We start from the raw sequence: 23,116 nt of genomic DNA, 5'->3' as shown, positions 1-23,116 counted from the left end.
ATTCCCATTCATCAAATATCACTTTAATTAATAAAACTGCCTCAGGAATTACATTTTATGACCTGAGGACGAATCAAAGCTGGGTTCTGGTTCTGTTAGGACAGAGAACCTTTAGAAGGATCTTAACCCGTATCACCAGCATCTGAGGCGTGTTTCAGAAACATGCCTCCTTCCCTTCTTCCTCTCTCTCTCCTTTTAACTTTCCAACTCTTTAGTACGATTATCGTTCAGTTTTTATCCTTTTTTTTTTCCTTTTTTTTTTAAAGTTAAGCAAAGAAGACAAACAAACTGCAGCACAAGGTTGTTGTTGTTTTTTTTGGGGGGGGGTGTTAAAGATACAGTAACTAAGGCGAGGAAGGAAGGAGGGGAAAACGTAAAGAAAGTGGCTCAGATTTAAAACCACAAGTAGCACACAGACAGACAGACATGCAGTAGAAGAGGAGCAGTTTACGAATGAGCGGGAACGAAAAAAAAAAAGGGGGACATGTTGACTTTTTGGCTTCATTTATCCTGCTGGGTTGGCTTTCTGCTGCAGCCAGTCTGGGATTTCCACCAATCAGGACACAGATGGGCGAAAAGGGGGGGAGGGAACCTTTAGCAGTTGAGGTAAAAATCTGAATGATGGGAGTCACTGAGAGGAAAGAATAAAAACTAATGTCCTTCCCTCTGGGACGGGAAGCCGCTTTCTGCTTCCTCCTCCTCAACCTTTACCACCAGGGTGGAGGAGATTGAGAGGGAGGAGGCAGGAGCAGCAGAGGAGGTGGAGGTGGAAGTGGGCGGCGGGTTGACGTGCACTTCCACCGGCGTCAGCGTTATCTCCACCTCGCCTTGCTCCTCGTGCAGCGTGGGCAGGGGGAGGGGGGGGGAGTGGAGGTGCGCCGTCGGAGCGGGAGCCGAGCCGCCGCTGCTGCTGTTGTTGTTGTTGTTGCTCGGCCTCGGCGCTTTCTGGATGACCTCCACCATCGGGGTCCGCCCGGACGGCGACAGCTCCCAGCCGGGGTTGCCGGGGCTGTGGAAGAGCAGCACGGGCCTCACCTGGCTGTCCGGGTCGGCGGCCCCGCTCGGCTGGCACTGCACCACCACGCCGCGGGGGTCCACCAGCCGGTGGGACGGGTCGGACATGGCCGGCAGCTGACCCAGGACCAGGCCCGGCGGCTCCTGGATCACCAGCTCCACCACAGTCTGCGCGGGGGACGACAAGGAGGACGTGGCCTTCTGGATGACGCCGCCGGTCAGCGGGGTGATGATCGGGGGCGCCGGCGGCGGCGGAGGAGGAGGAGGAGGCGGCGCCGGCGGGTCTTCCGGGCGCGTTTTTCTCGGTCGTCCTCGTTTCCGTTTAACCGGAGAGCTGCTGAGAGACGAAGCGGCCGAGCCACCGGCGGCGCCGACGCACGACGCTTCCCCTTCCGCGGGGCGCTTGGTGCCGGGCCCCCGAGCTTTCTGGACCACGGAGGTCGGCGCCGCCGCGGCGTGCTGCTGGGCGGAGAGAGGAGGAGGAGGCGGCGGCGCTACCTTTTCCGCCTCGAAGGACAAACAGCCCTGAGGAAGAATCATCAAGGGGAGAGGCCTGCCCTGCTGCTGGGGCAGAGTCGTCATGGTGATGACCTTCACCCCGCCGCTGTTAGCCGGAGCCGCCGCCGGGCCCCCGTGGGCAGACGGCACCCCGACCGCCGAGGCGTCTGCGGTGGTCTGGGGGGGCACGGAGGAGCGGACGGAGAAGCTCTTGTCCGGGACGGAGCTGCGAGGGAGGATTCTGGGTAGCTGCTTTATGAAGGCCTCCACCTGCGGCACATCCAGAGACTCGGGTTAGCGTTTTCTTTAGTTACACACTTAGTTTGACTGACTTCTGCTTCAAAAAACGCTCAGAACAAAAATGACATTTAATTCCGCCTACAAGCTGATTTTTCTTACGCTGCTTAGCAAAAGTCCTAAACACAGGGTTCCCACACCTTGGTGAACATCAAATTCAAGGACCTTTCAAGGACTTTCCAGGACCAATTTCCTCAAATTCAAGGACCACACGTGGCGGCATTTACCTACTGTGACCGCTGAATAGGTTATCATATTTTAATACAATGCAAATTCAATAAAAGACTAAACGGCATAGAAGTTGTTGGGTCAGAAGCAATGCAACAAAGTGGACTAATTTATAGCCTACATTGATATTGATCATATTCATAGCCTACATTTATATCCACAGTACATGGCTATGCCATACTACATTACATATAAGATGTACATTAGCCTACCGCTTCATGGAATTTTATTGAAAAAAGTGCAGCATTGAGATGTTCAGAATTATATCAATTTGTTTCACTTACTTTCATCTTTGATTAAGCTAGTTTTTGACTTTGACTCTGAAAAGTCGCTAAATATAGCGACAAAGTCGCTGAGTTGGCAACACTGCGTGAATGTAACCTATTGGACGCACGTAGGTCTAAACCTACCAACTAACGAAGAAGAGCGAACGTACTTTTGCAAATTAAAAGTCTGCGGAATCAACATAATTTTAAAAGATCGTGTGGTAGTAAAATAATGACATGAGTCGTCATCCGTGTGAACTTTCAACCCCACAAAAAAATTCAAGGACTTTCAAGGACAAGGTGTTTTTTTGGCTGTTTTCAAGAACTTTCAAGGGCCTTGAATTTATTTTTTCAGATTCACAAACTTTCAAGGATTTCAAGGACCCGTGGGAACCCTGTAAACACCCTTTTGAACCGTTTCACAGTTCCTAATTTTAAAGTGGAAAAGAAGGGAAATGACTAAATGATATCCATCCATTTTACGACTGGTGTCTATCTCCAGCTGTCAATGGGCGAGAGGCGGGGTTCACCCTGGACAGGTCGCCAGTCTGTCGCAGAATGATTAAATGTCTTAATTTTTTTATAATTAAATATGGCGTCTGGTGCAAATGACACCAAAATGAAATGCTGTGCGTCATCCTGAATACACTCTCCCCACAGTTTCTCCTTCCTGCAGGACAACAGCATCCATGATGCCGACGGAGACACGACAGAATGGTCTATACCTGTGGTCCCACCTCCGATCCTTTTAGACGCGTCCCTGGTCCAACACACCAGAACCAAAAGGCTGAATTAGCTCCTCAGCATGCAGTCAAGTTCTCCAGGGTCCTTTGACTCCAGTGGGTTGAACCCACTGGGCTATATTATACACTGGAGTGCTAATCGCCGTCTGTTAGAACGAGTCGCTTTGAAGCCACCAGCCGCCATATTGGTACTCCCTATTTTCCCCCAGTAACTAGGGAATATGTGCGCTACAGCATCAAATAACGAGGATTTTTTCATGTTCAGGGGGGGCTTAAGACTTTTAAAATGTCAAATGCCATATAGTTTTATGTTATGTTCTAAAACTGTCAAGTACTGAGAAAGTAATGTGCTGAAATATTTAGCATTTTATTTATTTAAAATATATATATATATATATATATATATATATATATATATATATATATATATATATATATAAAAATAAAACATTTATAAATATATAAATAACAATATACAAAAACATATATTTACATATATGTATACATATATATACATAAATACATATACACATACTTATATATACATATATATATAATTAATATGAATAACATGAAAAATATTTTAGCACCTAATTTCCTAGTAGCTGATAGTGTTAGTACATCCACTGACTGTAGAATTACCTGTGAAACGTTTTCACACAGCCAGAAAACTGCTTGTTGTTGCAACCAAATCCTGTGGGATTCTGTGAGAGTAGGGAGTAGCAAGATGGCGGCCAGTGACTTCAGTTTTTCGGCAAAATCAGCACTCCAGTGTATAATATAGCTCAGTGGTTGAACCACACTGCAAAACGGGAACTAAAAGTAAGTGAAATTTTCTTGAAATTAGTGTATTTTTCCTTGACTTGAGGAGCTAAATAAGACTTTTTGCCAATGGAATGAGATGTTTGCGCTTAAAATAAGAACAATTCATCTCAATTATCTTATTTCAAGTGCAGGATGTCTAATTATCTTATTTTAGGGGTAAAAATACTCATTCCATGGGCAAATAGTCTTATTCAGCTCCTCAAATCAAGTAAAAATACACTAATTTCAAGAAATTCTTACTTACTTTTATTTCCCCTTTTGCAGTGCAGGGACACGTCCAAAAGCTGCAGGACGGCGGATCTCCAGGACCCGAATTGAAGATGCCTGGTCTAGATGACAGCACAGCTACTTGTGGTCAAACTTTGGACACAAATCTAATCCAACCGCCACACTTTTCAGATTTTTTTGTTTGTAAATATTTTTTTTATGTTTCCACTTCCCAGTTATGTGTGACTTTGTTTTAAAATCCCACTAAAGTTTGTGTTTTTAACAAAATGGGTAAAAGTTCACCGGGTACAAGTAGGGCTGGGCGATAAATCGATTTAATCGATTAATTCGAATTTACAATTCTTTAAGATTTCATTTTTGGAAAATCTGGATTTTATTTTGCCAATACACTCATTGGGTTTCCATGAAGAGAACAGCATGCGATGCTGAATATATGTTTTGTCAAATGTATTGTCAAAATATTGTTAAGTGGAAACTTTTTTTTACCATAATACGAGGTACTTCATTTACTTATTTACTTTTTTTTTTTTTACTTAGTTTGATGTTCACAAGTGCAGTGAAGCCTGTTCTTAGCTCAATGTATAATACCACTAGCAGCAAAAAGGGAGCTAAAAGCAAGTAAGATTTTCGTAAAATTTCTATATTTTCCCTTGATTTGAGCAGCTAAATAAGACTATTTGCCAATGGAATGAGAATGTCTACCCCTAAAATAAGATAATTAGACATCCTGCACTTGAAATAAGATAATTGAGATGAATTGTTCTTAATTTTAAGTGCAAAGATCTTATTCTACTGGCAAATAGTCTGATCTATCAGCTCAAAGAAATGATAAATACACTAATTTCAAGAGTATTTTACCTACTTTTAGTTCCCTTTTTGCAGTGTGTTTTGTTGCTTATAATGGCACGGCTGCCATCTTGTTTCACAGCTTGTTTTTAGTTGCACTTTGAATTCAGGTCAACTACCTGATGAAATGCTTGACATAAAAAGCAAGGTTTTAAAATAATTTCTTTAATTTCTTTTTATGAAACAAAAAGGAGGAAAAAAAAATCGATTAATCGGATTTGGTATGATAAAATCGGAGATTTATTTTTTAATCCATATCGCCCAGCCCTAGGTACAAGTCTGGTTTTGCTTTCCCAACAGTTTCTGTTCTCCTTCTGCTCTCATTGGCTGCATCTCGGCTGCTTTAAAGACGATTAAGCGGAGCCGGATCGTTGACTCACCGCTGGTCGCAGAGATGAGGAGGAGGTAGAGGAAGGAGGAGGTGGAGGAGGAGCGGGAGGGGCAACGTCTGCCGAGGAAGGCTTGGACGCGGCTGATGTGGATCTGTCTCCTGTGGAAAGCTTCGGCGAGGATGAGGACAGATCTCCCGGTTCCTTCAGCAAACGGACAAACAGGCAGCAGTGAGCAGCAGGAGCTACAACCCAACAAGGTACGGGAGCAGCTGGCAACAAACCTTCTGGTCTGCAGCTCCGTCTCCGTCAGCCTGAGAGATCACAGGAGTTTTCTTAATGACTTTATGGGTTTTAGCTGGACCACCTGAGGAGGAAAACCAAAATCTGTGAATCATCCGATGACAAACAAAACACCAGAACAAGAGTCTTTGTTATCGTTACTTGGTTTGAAAAGGTCAACATTCTATTCCTGAACTTTATATAAAACATTTAAACTTCACATTTTTAAAACAATTAAGATGTCCAAATTCAAAAACCTCAAAGTGAATTTTGTGTTTAAACACCTAATAGACGTGATGGTAAAGCATAGACTGCTCTATAACCGCTCCATCTGCCTGTCTTCTGTTTCATTTATTAATAAATAGCAAACATTAATACCAGCTACTACTATGAGAAATGCCTCCCAAATGTTTGCACCTTGGTTTGTCAGGTCTGATGGGGGGGTGTCCAGCAATGTAACCTTACGGCTAAAGGAGAAATATGAATTAAAGGAACTTGAGAGGAGCAGCTTATGTATCCCTGGTTAACTTTAAGGCTAAGCAGAAACAGCTGAAGTGCTGAAATATAAGCTGTAAAACATCAAAAAGATGTTAATTTCCCACTAAGTTGTAATAAGCGATAAAAAAAAAAGCTTTTGTAAATATGAATTGCCCTAATAAGTGGTTTTGCCGACCTCGGTGGAAACTATCACATGTAGGGCTGTGCATAAAAATCGATACAAAGATTAATATCAATGTTTTGTAAAAATGATTCAATATCAATATTCTGGCTTTCAATATCGATATACCTCCCAACCCCTAGGGGGCGTTATTACAGCACATCATTACTGTTCACAGCGAGGAAGTGCAAGTGAGACAAATTTGCGGAACGGCCGACAGGATTTTAGAAGCGCCTTCGTCCCTAAAATCAGACGTTTGGGTACATTTTTGGTTTCTGTGATACGTTTAAACGCATTAAACCAAATGCACTTTATTTTCCTATTAACATATCAGTGTTCAATAAATTGAACATGTATATATAATATTTGGCTGGTTTTGTTGACTGAATGATTTTGGGCATTAATTTGAAAGTAATAAATATCGATACTGGAGTCAAATCAAGCTGAGCTATGTATCGAGAATCGTATCGAATCGGCTCATCCTAGATGATACCCAGCCCTAATCACATGTGTCTAAATATCCTGCTGGTACTCTTTTCTGACACTGCGGAGGAATTTTGACCCACTCTGCATTGCAGAATTGCTTCAATTCAGCCACACTGAAGGGATTTTGAGCATAAAAGGCTGGTTTGAGGTCATGCCACAGCAGCGCCAATGGAATTATGTTCAGACTTTGACTAGGCCGCCCCCATAAAAGTATTTTATGGAGCCATCCAGAGGTGGACCTGCTTGTCTGCTAATCATATTCCTGCTGCATAACCCAAATAAGCCAAATTCAACGCCAAATCAATTACAGCAAGTTCTCCAGGTCCTGAAGTGGCAACGATTCTGCCTCATTGTGGGGGGAAAAACGAAGCTTCTGGAGACGTAACAGGCCAAACCTGCGAGTGCTGCAGACGTGACGAGCTTGGCCTGGCTGCAGCGCGGGTTTACAATGTGCTCCTGGATCAGGTAGCGAGCGATCTCCACCACCGTGTCGAAGGAACGCTTCAGGATCTTCTGAGCCCAGTCACAGATCAGCTCGCAGGCCGCCTCCGTCACTTCCTGTTTGTAGGTCTGGACCAGCTCAGTCAGCTCCGACTGCGGACCAGGAAGCAACAAACACACGCAGAAGCTCGGTTACACACAAGGCTGGGATTCTAAAACTGATACGGGGCATCAATGTTACAGGCTGGGGGGAAAAAATACATATTTTGCCTCATTAAAAAACAGTAATTTCATCATTTTGAATTAATCAAAACAGATGATTTTCTAATGTGGTGAAAAGACTAAAATAGCTGCATCATACAAAGCTATAAAAGACCAAAAAATTACGACATAATATCAAATGTGAATATTTGCTTTTTACTTCCTGAACCTAAAATCTAAAAACAAAGGATTTGAACATTTTAGATTTGAATTTTTAACACCTTACCAAGCATTTTTAAAGCTATTAAAGCCTCTCGGTCCTCAATAGACCAGTGATCAGAGACATTCACAATTCAAAGAGACATTTCTGTCCCTTTGAAGTGTCCATGTCTTTTGGGATTTGTTTAGTTGTCAACAACTAAACAAAGTTTTTCATGAGCTGCAAAATCTGCATGATCCCCAGAAGAAACAGAACATATTAGTTGTTTTTTTTAACAACAACAGTGGTTAAAAAAAGACGACCCCGTTCCTGCTTGCGGGGTCGTCTCATTGCGCCTGTTGATGATTTCATCAACAACAGAACGGCGGACCCTGATTAACAATCACCTCAGCTACAGAACTGAGCAGATCAATATTACCAAAGTTTAAAAGACCTGATATTAAACTCTGATTAAAAAAACCTGTTCCTGTAATTCTTTTGAAGCAGTGTGTGTGTCCATTTAGAGATCGAGATCCTTGCGATAGACAGTACCAGCACACGTTTAAGTAACTGACACAAGTTTAGACAGCAGTCTGAGCTCCAGCGGGGGGGGAATAGTAGCAGCAGACAGATAAAACTAATGCATCAGGGTTAGTGTGCGAGTACCGGGTCATTCTTTAGGTCCAGGTTGGGCAGCAGAGGCATGTTGAGAACCGTCTTTCTTCTGATGCCGCTATAACAGTACGTATCAGCCCAGCAGGTTAGGGAATTCAACCAGCAACCACGGCCAACCTGATTTACTCTAACAAGCTACACATCAGAAAAATAGCATTAAGCTCTAAGTAACTAGTAAACTGGTCAACCTCAGTAGATGCACTGAATTTTACGCGTTACGCTGCGGATCAACTCCCCCAGTCGCACGCACATTCCTAGCAATACGCAGATCAATACGCAACTTGTGGTCAAATGCCTTGCTCGGGGGTATGTCAACACATGGCAAGAGGAAGCTGGAATCAAATCCACAGTAGTACCCATGGGGTTCAGGTTGAAGCCCCTTATTTAATGTAGCGTATTTTTCAGACAATAAGTCACACTTTTTTTATAGTTTGGTCGATCCTGCGACTTATATTCAGGTACGACTTATATATCATATTTAGACGGTAATTCATATTTACCAGCATGAACCAAGGAGTAAACATTACCGTCTATAGCCACAAGAGGGAGCTCTAGTCTATGCTGCTCTTGCACCACTTAAAAATGAATTAAAACAGTAACGTATAAACAACATGTACATGTTGTTTCCGTATGTATTTATGCAGTGGAGCGTTGCGTGGTGCAGCTTGGAGGAACCAGACCACGACAGAAACCCTTTTATTGGGCCGAAAAAACAGCTAGCGCTAGTTTACAGATCTGTTGTCTGGGCATTTTACAACTTTGCTGATGCGCATGAACTTTATGTTGCTCTGAAACATCCGTGTCGTACTGTTAGCTTAGCACGTAGCACCGTCACACTCACGGTCTAATTTCAGAGTAATTAGACCAAAACGATGAAAACTTTCCTGAGTTAGTGACCTGTTCTCCCAATTACCATATTCAACCTCCCAGGTATGTTCCATATTATTCAGCCGGTTGTGGATGCAGCTGTTCAGTTGAATAAGTTGACTTACAAGATTAAATGTCAGTTTTTAGTCTTGGATTGTGTGGAGAGAAAAAATCTAAATAAATGTGATTTATAGTCCGAAAAATACGGTAATTTTGTGCAACCTCTTTAAATTTAAGAGGAATATACACTGAATAATTTAAACAATAAGAGCAGGAAGAAAATAAAGATGAAGAATCGGTTCCCCACCAACGTGAGGAAAATCCAGCTCCTAGAAAAGTTTGCAACCATTTAGCTAAATCAACCTCGGTGAAAGACCAGATTAAACCTAAAGAGTCGGCAGAGGCGGTGTCTGTCCTGCTGATTCGTGCAGCAGCTCAAAGGATATTTGGACTGTCCTCTGCCCCCGAGTCGTCTCGCCTTGATGTTGGGGAAAATGTCTCTGATGATCTTCCCGAAGTTGGCCGCGCTCAGAGGGCGATGCTGCAGGTTCTCGCAGTACCTCCTGCAGCTCACAGATTACACCATCATCATAATCTCACTGCGCGTGTTTGACGTAACGAGGCCCGTGTCGGTCTGGGCGTTCCCACCTGTACGTCTCGTAGACGTCCTGTTTGGGCAGACAGGTGTCCGAATGCTCCTCCAGGTGACTGCGGATCCAGTTACAGGTGTGAAGCTGGTCGGCTGTGTTGAATGAACTGGGGTCGCCGCCACTGTGTGCAGACAGAAAAGTAAGAAACCCGCCTCGCTGTCAGCAAATACTAACATGCATCATATACGTTACGCCTGAGAAACGCAGAATCTTACACTGCAAAAACCGAACTAAAAGTATGTACAATTTTCTAGAAATTAGTCTATTTTTCATTGATTTGAGCAGGTAAATAAGACTATTTGCAAATGGGATTAGTAGTTCTACCCCTAAAATAAGATAATTAGATATTCTGCGCTTGAAAAATTATGATGGAGATGAATTGTTCCTACTTTAAGTGCAAAAATCTTATTCCATTGGCAAATCATCTTACTTACCTGCTCAAATCAAGAAGAAATTACTTAATTTTAGTTCCCTTTTTAGCAATGTAGCAAAATAGGACTAATCAAGCAAAACTTAAGGACAGCTTAAACCAGGGGTGTCTAAAGTTACCTCTGTGGGCTGTATTTTGTGCAACATGTGACCAAAAATTTAAAAACAATAAAAAGGTACTCATTGTTCTTTTATTAACTTTCTTATCTTTCATTTTAATGTCGTAGTAAAGTGGATCACAAATGTCCACTTTTAATTAACATTTACTAAGAAGCAGAGTTAGACGCAAACGTTAATGACACTCAGCTAAATACAGCAGCCAGAAAAACAAAGGCGCCACAAATATGTAGGAGTTTTCTTCATGAGGCAAATAAAATAATAAATATTTTTATTATTTTTCTATGTTCAACTTCTCTATTTAGGCCCATGTGGGGACTGAAGCACCCTGTACACCGCAAAAATGGAACTAAAAGTAAGCAAAGTTTTCTGGAAATGAGTGTATTTGTCCTTGATTTGACAAGGTAAATAAGATAATCTTGCAATGGAATGAGTATTTTACCCCTACAATAAGATAATTAGATATATTCACTTGAGTTTTTCCCTATTTTAAGTGCAAAAATCTTACTCCGTTGGCAGATTATCTTATTTACCTGCTCAAATCAAGGACAAATACACTCATTCCAAGAAAGTTTTACTTACTTTTAGTTCCCAGTGTAAAAAAATTCCCTCAATTCAAAACATCTTAATCAACTGAAACAAGAACGTCTAACATTGTTTATGTAATTAACATAAACATAATAACCACTTCTCAAGTTACATAATAACCATTATTCAGCTGAGGGTGACTGCCTATATTATTTAGAGTCCTGCAAACTTTCCATCCCAACATTTCCGACTCAAATTTCCAAATATTTCAGTCGAGCAGAAACATTTAGTGTGACATTGTGGATGTTTTTAACACTGTTTGGGGTTTTTTTTTAGTTTAGGTGTGCTCCAAGCAGAAAAAAAAAGCTTCAGAACTGAACAAAACCCGTAACATCAACAGATCCACAGCCGCCCATCAGATCAGAGACCAACATCAGCGGCTTTTCAGTCAACATCTTACAACCCAGATATGTGTTGAGCTTTAAACCACTTTTGTTATCCCAATAACTAGATATAAAACTGGCTTTGAACATGTTTTAACCCAGTCAGGGTTGAAATGAGACATAAAGCTCTTTGCCCTGGCCATGATTGCAGAACATTGTTGTGACATTCACCGATTTGTGAATATATCTACTTGTGAAAACATGTTCATCATCTTTATTTTTAGGTATCAAGATTTCTCTCTGTCCTTTTGTCCCAGTATCAGGTTAATTATCTCATTTTGGCGAGATTGCGTCACCTTAAGCGCGTTTTTGTAGTGACAACAGTTTGATTTGATCACTGTTTCTAGATACGAGATCTAAATCTCATTTGCTTACTGCAATAACTTCTCTGAATTATCCAAAAGATATTTAATATTGAGCCTTTTGCTGCTAATTCAGCTTTGATGTCTCATTATATCAAGACAGCGGCAGCTCAGGCATGAATGATGCCCTGGATGAGGCCTTCCTTCTGTCTTCCTGTTTGCCAAAAAGTAAAAATTTACACAGCAACTGCCCCAGTGGCCTAACAGATAAGGCCCATACACCATGGCAATCGATGGATTGAAACCATCCTCTATGTCATCTTATCATCATTGCACAATAAGCACCTTCTTATCTGTGATGCATGAAGGACAACTAGTTCCTACAAGCTTTTGAATCTTCATCTTTTTGATTTTTTTAATCTTTTGAACGCTATAATGAGAACAAAAAGAACCATTGTTCATTGTTTGTCTTTATCATTTGTACTGTTAGCCAGGAAAGGCCAAAAAGAAATTTCATCATGGTGACAATAAAGAATCTTTGAATCAGAAAAGAAGAAAGAAATGTTGGTCGGATGTGAAATAATTTAGAGAGACGATCAATGATGTTGGTCCTGAAACCAACTCTTGTTTTCTCTTCCCACAAATAGCATAAAGGTTTTAAAAAATCTCAAAGTGTGTTTTAAACACTCTGCTCCGTGTATAATTACCAGGTAATCCTTTTATATTGGAAGTGTTTACAAGCAATCCAGTGTTAAAAACCACAATAATTCATTTAATTAAGCAATAAACTGTGAACCACCTAGCTTAATTAATTTCTTAATTTCTATCTCACAGTGAATACACTCGCCCTGCACCTGCAAATAAGCAGCAGAGCCCATTTGGGGAACAACTAACACAACTTATCTTTTCGCCCCCACAGGTAATGCCGCCCTGGGCAGAAAGCCAAGCCGTCCGTATCAAAAAGAAATAAGATTAGAGAAAACGAGCTCACAATCTCAAGGGAACATTAAAACGTGTCCCAGCAGCCACAGGCTTTCTATGATTAGACTGGATTACTAACATTCATTCTACTTTAATGTTGGTCCAAACTGTTTAACGCAGGGGTGTCAAACTCATTTTAGTTGAGGGGCCGCATGCAGCTTAATCTGATCTCAAGAGGGCCACACGAGTAAACTCATTGCAAGATTAAATAGAACTAATAAATGTGGACTTGTTGTTGATTTTTATATTAAATTAATTTCACCTTTACACAATATATAATGAATAACCTCAGCGTTTTTAAGAAAAGTATGTGCAATTTCAACAATACTTTTACTCAGTTAAACATTTACTTGTGCATTATGCATAAGAACTGATCACAGTGATTATACAATGTTGAAAAACATTTATTCACATTTTTTGGAACTTAAAAACACTGTCCTGCATGACAAAATACATCAAACAGATAAAAATTAAGAAATTTTTTAAATTTTTCCACACCTGAAGCTTAATCTGCTAATTAAAACACAGCACCCCTCGTGGACAATATAGGAACTGCATATTTTCAATTAAACGAAGTACATGTTTTTTTCAATAATTGTTTCATCATTCTCTTCCTTTTATCTCCTCCTTCTTTCACCTTTTGTTTTTTTTCTTCTTGTTCTTCCTTTCCTCTCCTACTTTGTAGTGTCCATATCATTTGAGATATTCCCCGCATGAATCATAATAAAACTATTCACATTCATAAATCAAGCGGAGCACTATGACAAAAGCAGTACTGCTCCACTTGTGAAAGTCAAATCTGATGAACTCTTTTTGCCATTAAGACAACAATTCTTATTGCCACATTGCCAGACAGGACACTGTCTCATTTTAATAATGATAATGCATTTAGCCACAGGGCCGGACAAAATTGTTCGGCGGGCCGAATCCGGCCCGCGGGACGTATGTTTGACACCCCTGGTTTAACGCAACATTTGCACAGTTAGCCTAAATCTGCCCCAGACTTAATGTGTTTTTTCTTCACAACAAACACCGCCCACCTTTTGTCGCCGGAGCTGGGTCCAGAGGGCAGCTGGAGGTACAGGTACAGCTTGTCATTGTCGGAGAAGCGCTGAACGTCTTGCTGCGGAAACAGAAACAAACCCTCTAGCAGAGCAGACCTGAGCAAAGCGCAGTACATCCTGCAGATCTAACGGGTTTCTGTCGACCGCGCTTTAAAAATTTTCAGCGGAAAAGGGGGTTTCTTACCAAGATCTGGTCCACTTTGGTCTGAACGTTCTTACTGCAAGACAGGAAACGCATTCAGTCAAAAGAAATAATTAATTTAACCTTAAGTACGATCAGTCACAGGTGTTTTCACGCCTCATCTCCACAGGTTTTCTTTCAGCTGTCTTTTAGAGAAACACAGAAACGTAACACAGACACGCAGCTCTCACGACTTACGAGATGTTGCTGTTTAGTTTCTGCAGCAACATGCTGGGCTCCGTGTCGCCCTCCCCAGCCTCCAGACCTCCCTTCGCCCTCTGGGAGGCGTCGGCCCGCTGGTGCCGCTGGTCCTCCGACATCTGGACCGACTAGCCTGTGCTCAGAACCACCATCTGGAAACGCAAAAGGCATAAACCCATTATATTATAAACCTTAACAGCCCCTGACCAGAAAACTGAACTGCTGGTCTCCTACCCAATTACCGACGCCTAATAGGCTGCCTCGGGTAACTCTTAAGGCCCCCCGACTGTAACCACACACCAAGGCGTGTGCAAAAAATGCACAATTCTCGCTTATTCAAAGGAATACCAGTTTATATGTAGCATTAAACGGTTACTTAATACCCTCGCTCCCCTCGGGGCAGTCCCTAGGATCGGTTAACCATCTTAACAAAAAGGAACAGGTTTATCTGCCCGGCAACAGCATGTCTATCGTAAAATCTCTGTTTTATTGTTGGGGTCGCAAAGTGTATTAAAACAGATATGCAGTCGTATCCTGTACACTAGGATGCGCGCTACAATGAGGTTTCATTTGCCAGATTTAAAGCAGCTTTTGAAAATAACCTTTATAGGAGGTATGAAACACGCTTTTCATTACATCTACATTTCTGATTCAAAAATTTCGTTTGTTTTTTTATTAGTCCGGTGCAATATTCTAATCTTAAATGTCTTGTTTTCATGAGCTGTAAGCAGAAAATCATCATAATTATAACATGAAAAAAAGCTTTTAAACTTCAGTCTGTGTGAAATTAATTTGTATAATGCGTTTCAATTAGTGAACTGAGTCGAAATAAATAAATGTACTTTTCAAAAATGTTCTAATCTGTTGAATTTAGCTGTATGTCATTGTGTGTAGGGACCTAAACAGACGTGTGTGAAGCAGACATCTGCACAGTTATCTGTGGAACTCTTGCTCTTCCGTCTTTGTTCGGCACGCCTCACAATAATGAATGAAAATGCAAGAAAAATTAAATACAGCAACATAGTCCCATATTCTAGACCCCTCATTTAATCTATAGTGGGAACAAACAAACACTTTTTTAGTCCAAGGCCATGAGAAAGGAAACTCATGGGATATATTTAGGTTAAAAATGTGAAGTTTATTTGAGTAAAGAGCTTTAGATATTCATGACAATCTGCTCTTAGATCTTTAACTGGAGCTTTAATATTCAATTAAAGCCACGAATGATTCTCTACGAATGTGTTTATTTTGCTCTCAACAGAACAACTATAAAAGTCATGATCAACAACAAAAACTTCAAACTTCCCTGCGTAAAACTTCTGTTGCAGGTCAAGCATCGGATTGAAAGACGAGTGGAAAAACCCAGACCTGTTAAGAACAATTTTATTTATCTAACTCTGGACTCTATTGTGATTTTATTCCTTGGCTTTTTGCAAACATCCTGAGTCCATTTTTTGTGAACCGGCATCATACACAACTAAAGACGACAGGACGGCTGAGGAATAACAGCAAAAACTTTCCACAAATCCTTTTTAATTTCACATTTTCCTGAGAACTTAAAAGACATTAATGTTACATTATTGGGCAACTTTTGAATTTGCTTTTAATTTGAGTCCAGGAAAAATCTTCCTATGATTTCTATTTTAATTTATGTACTTTCTTATATTTATGTTTAAATTTCTTTATCTTATTTTTTATTAAATTAAAAACACATTTTGTATACATTTTAGAAATATTTAAATGAAAATCATGTTTTATACATTTTAGAAATATTTAAATATAAAACATATGTTGTGTACATTTTAGAAATATCTAATTTATTTAATTAAAGTATGTACTTAGTTCTATTAGCAATTAATGTCCTTAAATAAAAAAAACATATATATTTGTACAAATAGTGCTATTTAAAACATTGTTATTGCCTTTTTTCATACATTAATTAACTTTTCATCCTTTTTATTGTTTAATTTGTTGGTTGGTTTTGGGTAGAGATCTGTTTTTAATCCTGCAAAGCACTACATGCTGCACAATGTTGCATGAAATGTGCTATTCAACATAGTTTGAGTCACTTATTGATAGATAAGTAAAGCTTGCTAAAAGCAGGCGCTTGCATAGGAATCTGTATAACTTAAAAAGTGAAGCAGGAGAAAAAAGGTAAATACATGTTTGCCAGAAGGCCACTGAGACTTGCCTAAGAGATAGGATTACTGAGGATGCAAACAATAACAAATAAAAATAAAATCAACTTTGCAGCTTTTACATATTGGTAAATATGTATATATTACTACAAGAACTTAAGAAATGCCTAAAGTTATGCTCAATATCAAATGTGAGACTTCTTAAATTATATATGAATTTTGCGATTACTTAGTGTATTTATTTCCAACTTAAAATGGTACTGGGGGGAGAAAAAAAAACTATTTTTAACACAACCCAGGAAGTGAAAGCTAATATCCATGAGAAGTAAATTCAGACCAAACTTGTTTTTCTTTGTTAAAAAAAATAAATAAATAACTGAATTAATCCAGCAACAAGAAGAGCATCGGTCTGAATAGCAACAGATCTTTGAAGCATCATATCCAGAAGAATGATGCTGCTCGCCTTATTCTAGCATCACTTCGTATTGCAATCAATACCAAAATCCAAACCGGTTCCGCTCTGACGGCTGCAGTAATAATAATAATACAAAAAGGGGGGGCCCGCTGGCTGCCGGGTAAAGGCACATGCTGGCTGACAGGGTGTTGGTGGACTAAATTACTGCAACAAAACCGGGAGGAATATTCACAAGAAGCCAAGAACCGCCCGTCCACCCGCTGTTTTTTTACTGGGAGAGCTGGCGCGCCAGCACAGCTCCCATGTCAGCTCTGACTGCCGTGTTTACAGCGGGCGCAGCGCCGGTGGTCATGTGCCTGCCATTTACTACACAACACACAGACGCAAGTGTTACATGCTACTGCGGAGCTAGCCGGCTAGCGGGGCAACACTCGCGCCCTTCGCAGCGGCTGTCAAAAAGCAAAGACATGTCATAGCTGGCTTTATCAAGAACACATTTAACGAACACCCGAACGCTACGGAGAGTGTAAACATGCGTCTGACGCAGAGGATAGAGATAATAGAGCGACTTAACGCGGTTAGTTACTGAGCTAGCTGCGAGAAGCTACACAGTGTCGTTAGCATTAGCTAGCAAGCGATGAAAACCCTACCAAACACGTTTTTGAGCGTCATTTATGATTTCAAAATAACTCAAGGTAGTAGGTAATTAATTATACTATTAATGTATGGTAGACTGGGTGACTCACATTGCAGTATTTATTTTAAAAAAGAAAAAGAAAGTACCTGAGCCAAGATACAGCAAAAATCCCCTTTCAGATTTTTTTGTGATTGGACGACTCCGTTATGTCTGCCTGACTACAAAGGCAACGTCATTTGCGATTGGTCCCCTGTCAAAAATTCCCTTGGATACCAAAAGTAGGCACAGCTTCATTGGCTGAGCTGAAACATTTTTTCGTCAGAGGTTATTTTGATTGGACAACGTTTCCTGGTCTGCCCAGTTACAAAATAGATAAATTTATCTTATGAAATCTACCTAGTAACACCATAACAGTCCCCTGATCAGAGAAGATATGGAAAGAACATTTAAAAAAAAAAGTTTGAACGGTCAACATTCCAATAGTTTAACGTACCTTCGGAATCTTGGAAATTATTAATTCTGAAACAGTTTAATTACAATATCTCAACGTCAGCAGTAAACATTGAGTGGTGCACAAAACATGCATTTTCCGGCCTTTTCCAAACCGATTTTTATTTTATTTTTTAAATCTGATATTACCATTCTGACATTTTTTTTTATCGTGTAACTAGGAAAAAAACGGTGCAGTTTTAGTTTTGATATTTTCCAGTAGATACTAGTTTTGAACAAAACATTAAAAATTATCCCCATTTCATGCAACAAAGAATCTCTCATTCACCTCACTTATAAGAAATAAAAAAAAGTGTATGTAACTGTTGCTGGCCCATGCAATTAGCAAGTGAAAATGTCGGGAGTTCCTCCACTTATTCCCCCCCAAGTGTTTTGGTCTTTTGGTGCTTGACTTGCCTCAGGCCCAATCAAGGGAAAATTTACAGACTCATTGCTGCATCTATAATGTAAAACATTTTTTAAAATGTAGCGTCACAAGTATTTAACTCTAATACATGATTACACTAGATATTGAAATATTTAAACAAAGAAAGCGTTTATATTTATATGCAACAAATAACTGCATTAAAAATAAGAGATAGATAGATAGATAGATAGATAGATAGATAGATAGATAGATAGATAGATAGATAGATAGATAGATAGATAGATAGATAGATAGATAGATAGATAGATAGATAGATAGATAGATAGATAGATAGATAGATAGATAGATAGAATATTTTTAGGGCAGTAGATAAAATGAGAAACGATACAGCCGTTTTTTTTTTAATTGTATTTATTTTCCATTATACAAAAGTGACCATAAACAGAAAAAAACTAAACTGGGATAGATAAGTTGCATGGTGGGAAGTCCTTTTTGACGTAGAAGGGAAATGGTTCCACCTCGTCTTCATTCAAACCCGCTGCAGAGAAATCAGACGAACAGAAATCAATGCAGACCTGTTTCACCCTCTGAAAATGTGATCCTAACAAGGTTTAATAACAGGTTATGTATAGCAAGCAGAAATCCTGGACCCACCTGACCAAATGGGCGATGTCCCAGTTGGTTTCTGATGAAAGGGGACCAATGATTTCCACACCTTCCTCGGTCACAATTGCAATCTCATGCTGAAATAAAAGGACCACAATAAATCACCACCTTCCTTAAAAGCAAGATACATAAATTTTTTCTTAAGTGTGCAAAGAACAATCATTTCTTTGTCATTTGATCCATGAAAATATGTACAATCCAAGTATTATTATGGCCTGCAGGGCTCTAGACTAACTTTTGGCTCTGGGTGCATTCATGCACCTACATTTGTTTCTTAGGCACAAAAGTTAGGCACACCCAAATCATATTTAACGCTGCAGTTTAACAGGTTCAGTTTTGTCTTCTTTTAAAATTGCTGTTCATACAGAAAACATTAACATGTAAATGATTAACAATCTGCTCAATAATAAAAGTCTTTATTTAAAACAATTCTACAAGAACTTGGTGGAGATCTGCACGGTGGCAGGAGATAGAGGTAGAAATGACAGTGTAGTGGAAATAACATAAATACGATCATTTACTCTTTATCAGGACAATGTTTAAATCTGTTTTGCACAGAATTTTTTTCCTGTTATCCTTTGAACGGCTGGTTGCGCTGGTGCTACCGACCGACCAAACTGGTTGCACTCTAGAGCCCCGGGCCCTGACACCGGGACTGGTTGGAAATGGGAGCTTAGCTCACCCTGTTGTAGGAGCGAGCGTCTCTGTAGTACAGCACTTTGAGGCAGCGCTCTACCAGATCCCGAGCCTCCTGTTTGGTGATCTCCGCCTTGTTCTCCACCACCTCTCTCATCAGAGGCTGCAAGTATAAGCGAACAAACCGTTAAGCATTACTTTGAATTAAAAATCTCAGAGCCGTCTTATTTACATGCAACGCTTAATGACCAGAAATTAAACATTGGGCAAATTTCACTCAAAAAAAAAAACAAGCCCATCACTATCAGCTGGGCTTCTTTAGACAGGGTAATGGTTTACCAACCAGCTTTATATTATTAAATTAATTTGACTGTATTATAACTATGATCCAACTGGACTGTGTGTAACTGAAACTACGCATCTCTATAATTGGATGGTAGTTCTATGAATTCAAATGACTGAATTTGATGATATACTTCCATATTATTAAATAAAAACCCGTTAAAAGCCTGTTTGTTTTATAAAGTAAAGTAAAATGTGTTATGACCTGATGCCTAAAGTATAAACTTCATTAAACTGAATTGAATTCTAATAGACTGTTACGATTAATCAAAGCTAGGATGATGACATATAAATCCAAATATTTCTCCTCAGAAGATTATTTAAATCAAAGCCGGACCAAACATGCTTCTTTTTTTTTTTTTTTTCAAACAGGAACTAACCTGAGCCAGATACGCTCCAAAACCAGTCGCCACTGTGGGAGCCTCATAAGCAACACCCAGCTTGTCCACATAACCCAGGAAACTAGAGAAGATGAAATATTTAGGAAGTTAATTATGTTTTACAAAACAGACACAGGAACAGAGAGTAGCAGGTGGTTCATTACCTGGGTTTACATTAACTCACTCTTATATTACTAAGAACTTGGCTAAATGATATCAATCAGTGTTATTATGCTTGTTGTGTCCTGAGAAATCTGTAAAGCACACAAGTGATTTAAATTTAGTTTTTTTTACTAAAGCTCTCACCTCTCCCCATTGTAGAAACCTCCGATGACCACAGTGTTCCACAGAGGATTCATCTTGCTGCGGCGGTTGTACATCACTCTGGTCAGCCAGGAGTGGATGGCCTTTGGACTGTAGCTGTGGCCGTCCCCGAGCAGCTCCTCGTCGATACTAATGGCAAAGTGATATTTATATACACAGATTTACACGGATTCAGTGAACTGTGGCTTTAGTCACTGATCGGAAACTTACACCATTTGTTCGATGACCTGTTTCAGGTACTGATAGTCAGCGTAGTCCCCTGATGCTCCCAGGATGGTGTTGTTGTTTACCTAAAAAATGTAAATAAAATAGATTAAATATGGTTTTCAGTTATCAAAATGTCTGGGATTGTTTCTCTTGTCGACAGCGGTCGTCACCTTCATGAGGCGGGAAATGTTCCTGAACCGAGCCAGAGAGCCATAAGAACCCAACATGTCAGCTGCGATGATGACCCCGCCAGTGAACTTCACGCCAAGAACCGACGTACCGGTTACCATCGGGTTACTGTGGAGAGAAGGAACGGTTACTGTTGCCAGATGTTATTTTCCTTTAAGTAGACATGATTATAAAAGCCTGTGTCATCTGCATGCAAGTAGAAGCACTCTGAATTTGTGTAAAAGCCACAGTCGACAGCTACTTTGCCTCACAGGACGATTATCTTTTGGTGAAAGTATCTGTAAGGTGTGATGCAGCGAGAAGACCCACAACAATAGTTTCTCTACAACAGAGCGAAAAAGAGCCAGACTTAACAGAAATATAATACGCATTTCTGATTCAGTTCAAAGTAAGTTAGAGGGGAGGAACATTAAGTAACTTGATCACAAACTAACAGAAAATTTTGAAAATCACTGTTACTACCCTTACATTCAGCCCGCAGTGTAGGAACTATAGTCTTATGGTCTCCAACACAATTGTCCTCCTGCTGCTCCTGATTACAGCAACATTTAAGATGTATGACATATTCAATAATTGGTAATAAATCATTTAGATCCAAGTCAGAGAAATACGCTAAAATCACTTGGCCAGGCCTAAAAATCCAAGTTGGCTTCCATACAAATATTGCAGTGAAGCAGTGATGAACTGGTAACTTATTTTAGATATGGTTAAACATAGTACTATCAAATATTTATTCATCTGTTGGCTGTTCACACTGAGGCAAATTCAGCAGGAGGTTTCTTCCTGTTTAAGGGAAGTTTTCCTTTCATGGTTAGTATGAGGTATTGCTGCAAAGTCAACAAGTTTAATACTACAATTGACTTTCAATTTGTCTGTATAATGATTTTTTTTTTTTTTTGTAAAGTAACCGAAGTAGGACCAGGCAATATGTCTTTAAAAAGAGATAAGATTAGACTATATTGCTTATATGGAGAGAGTCTACGTTGCGTTATAATTATACTTTTACGTATTCCAGTAGGTTATTTTTCATATTTATCTACAACTGTTAATTTAAAAATCTGCCTGTGAGAGATTTATGATAAAGCTTTGATTCAGAGATGTCTTTTTTTAATACTTTATGGAAAACATATTGAGATGAATACCGTAAATCAACATTCAGCCTAAAACTAGAAAAATATTTTCTACCTCTCCCAACCCCTAACCCCAAGACGATATTTGTTGTGAATATCTATTAACTGTTTTGAAATAAGATCTTTTTTTTTTTTTTTGCTAAAATTAAAGACAGCACTGGATTAAAAAAAATATTTTGCTCATACTTTTGTCTTTTTATAACTACAACAAAAACTAAAGACTGCTTTTCGTTTTTGTGTCTCTGCTTAACGAGTTGTTTAACGCTTTGAATAGGCCACAATTAATGTAAAAAACATTTACCTGGTAAACAATTTAGTTTTAATACCTGAGGACAAAAACAAACTGTTGTCTAAGCTAGCCTAGCTAACAGGTCAACCAATTATTAGACGTAAAAAAAACAGGGTTAAGCAGATCACGTATGGTGAGATAATTTGTACTATTTGGGTAATTTAAGGACTTAAAAGTGTCTGTTTCTCTTTAATTAGCTCCCACATCTCAACTTTTATATAAACCGTTTCAGCTTCGGTTAGCAACCGTTTCTCCATGATGATACAGCACAGCAGCGGAGCTCAAACCGAAACCTTCCCCGGTCTTCGTCTTCGACGTACCGCTACAGAGTTCGGTTCCGGAGGAGACGGTTACTTACAGGGTGTGTCTAACCGGGCCACATGATGTGCCTGGCCCGGTACTGCTGGCACCAGGGAAGGGGTAAAACTGTCCGGGTTTTGGTCCGTTCTCCCAGAAACTTAGCTTCACACCGCTGGACTCCATGTTGAATATAGACGGAAGTGACGAAGCAGTTGCTGAACGTCTTCTTCTTCTTCTTCTTCTTCTTCTTAGATTTATTGGCGGCGGTTGGCAACAAACCTTTAAGTAGCATTACCGCCACCTACTGGTATGGAGTGTGGTTCGTGATGGTCTATCTATCTACTTATATACTTATCTCTCTCTCTCTCTCTCTCTTTCTCTCTCTCTCTCTCTCTCTCTCTCTCTCTCTCTATATATATATATATATATATATATATATATATATATATATATATATATATATATATATATATAAAAATAAATAATAATGTTGTATTCTACCCATCTATATTATACACACATTCATAAACACACCTGCTATAATCAAATTCTATGAAATAATTAGGTTTTCTACTTCTTCTTCTTCTTTCCTTTGATTGGCGGATTG

At 39.7% G+C, this 23,116-nt stretch overlaps 2 protein-coding genes across 3 annotated transcripts; both read right to left on the bottom strand.

The window, feature by feature from the left end:
• Nucleotides 1–289: 289 nt before the first annotated feature.
• rfx5 (regulatory factor X, 5) lies at nt 290–17,417 on the bottom strand. 2 transcript variants are annotated; one of them, XM_012879225.3, is made up of 11 exons: nt 17,316–17,417; nt 13,977–14,131; nt 13,782–13,815; nt 13,574–13,656; nt 9,732–9,854; nt 9,530–9,646; nt 8,208–8,286; nt 7,096–7,294; nt 5,559–5,641; nt 5,326–5,478; nt 290–1,782 (listed from the first exon to the last, which is right to left on the bottom strand). In XM_012879225.3, the coding sequence occupies exons 2-11, from the start codon at nt 14,096–14,098 to the stop codon at nt 652–654; spliced, it is 2,124 nt and encodes a 707-aa protein (XP_012734679.2). In that variant the 5' UTR covers nt 14,099–14,131; nt 17,316–17,417; the 3' UTR covers nt 290–651. The 2 variants fall into 2 exon arrangements, with proteins under 2 accessions (XP_012734679.2, XP_036001352.1); XM_036145459.1 differs by having other exon boundaries at nt 17,279–17,347.
• A 1,033-nt stretch (nt 17,418–18,450) lies between these two features.
• psmb4 (proteasome 20S subunit beta 4) lies at nt 18,451–22,719 on the bottom strand. Its single transcript, XM_012879220.3, has 8 exons — nt 22,568–22,719; nt 20,772–20,898; nt 20,605–20,684; nt 20,377–20,523; nt 20,071–20,152; nt 19,395–19,511; nt 18,701–18,789; nt 18,451–18,584 (listed from the first exon to the last, which is right to left on the bottom strand). Exons 1-8 carry the CDS (start codon nt 22,690–22,692, stop codon nt 18,572–18,574), a joined length of 780 nt encoding a protein of 259 aa, XP_012734674.3. The 5' UTR covers nt 22,693–22,719; the 3' UTR covers nt 18,451–18,571.
• Between the last annotated feature and the right edge of the window lie 397 nt (nt 22,720–23,116).

This window comes from Fundulus heteroclitus, chromosome 13 (assembly GCF_011125445.2).
Source record: "Fundulus heteroclitus isolate FHET01 chromosome 13, MU-UCD_Fhet_4.1, whole genome shotgun sequence".
NCBI classification, from domain to species: Eukaryota; Metazoa; Chordata; class Actinopteri; order Cyprinodontiformes; family Fundulidae; genus Fundulus; species Fundulus heteroclitus.
Note: the sequence above shows the minus strand (reverse complement) of the source record. Positions and strands in the feature narration are given on the sequence as shown.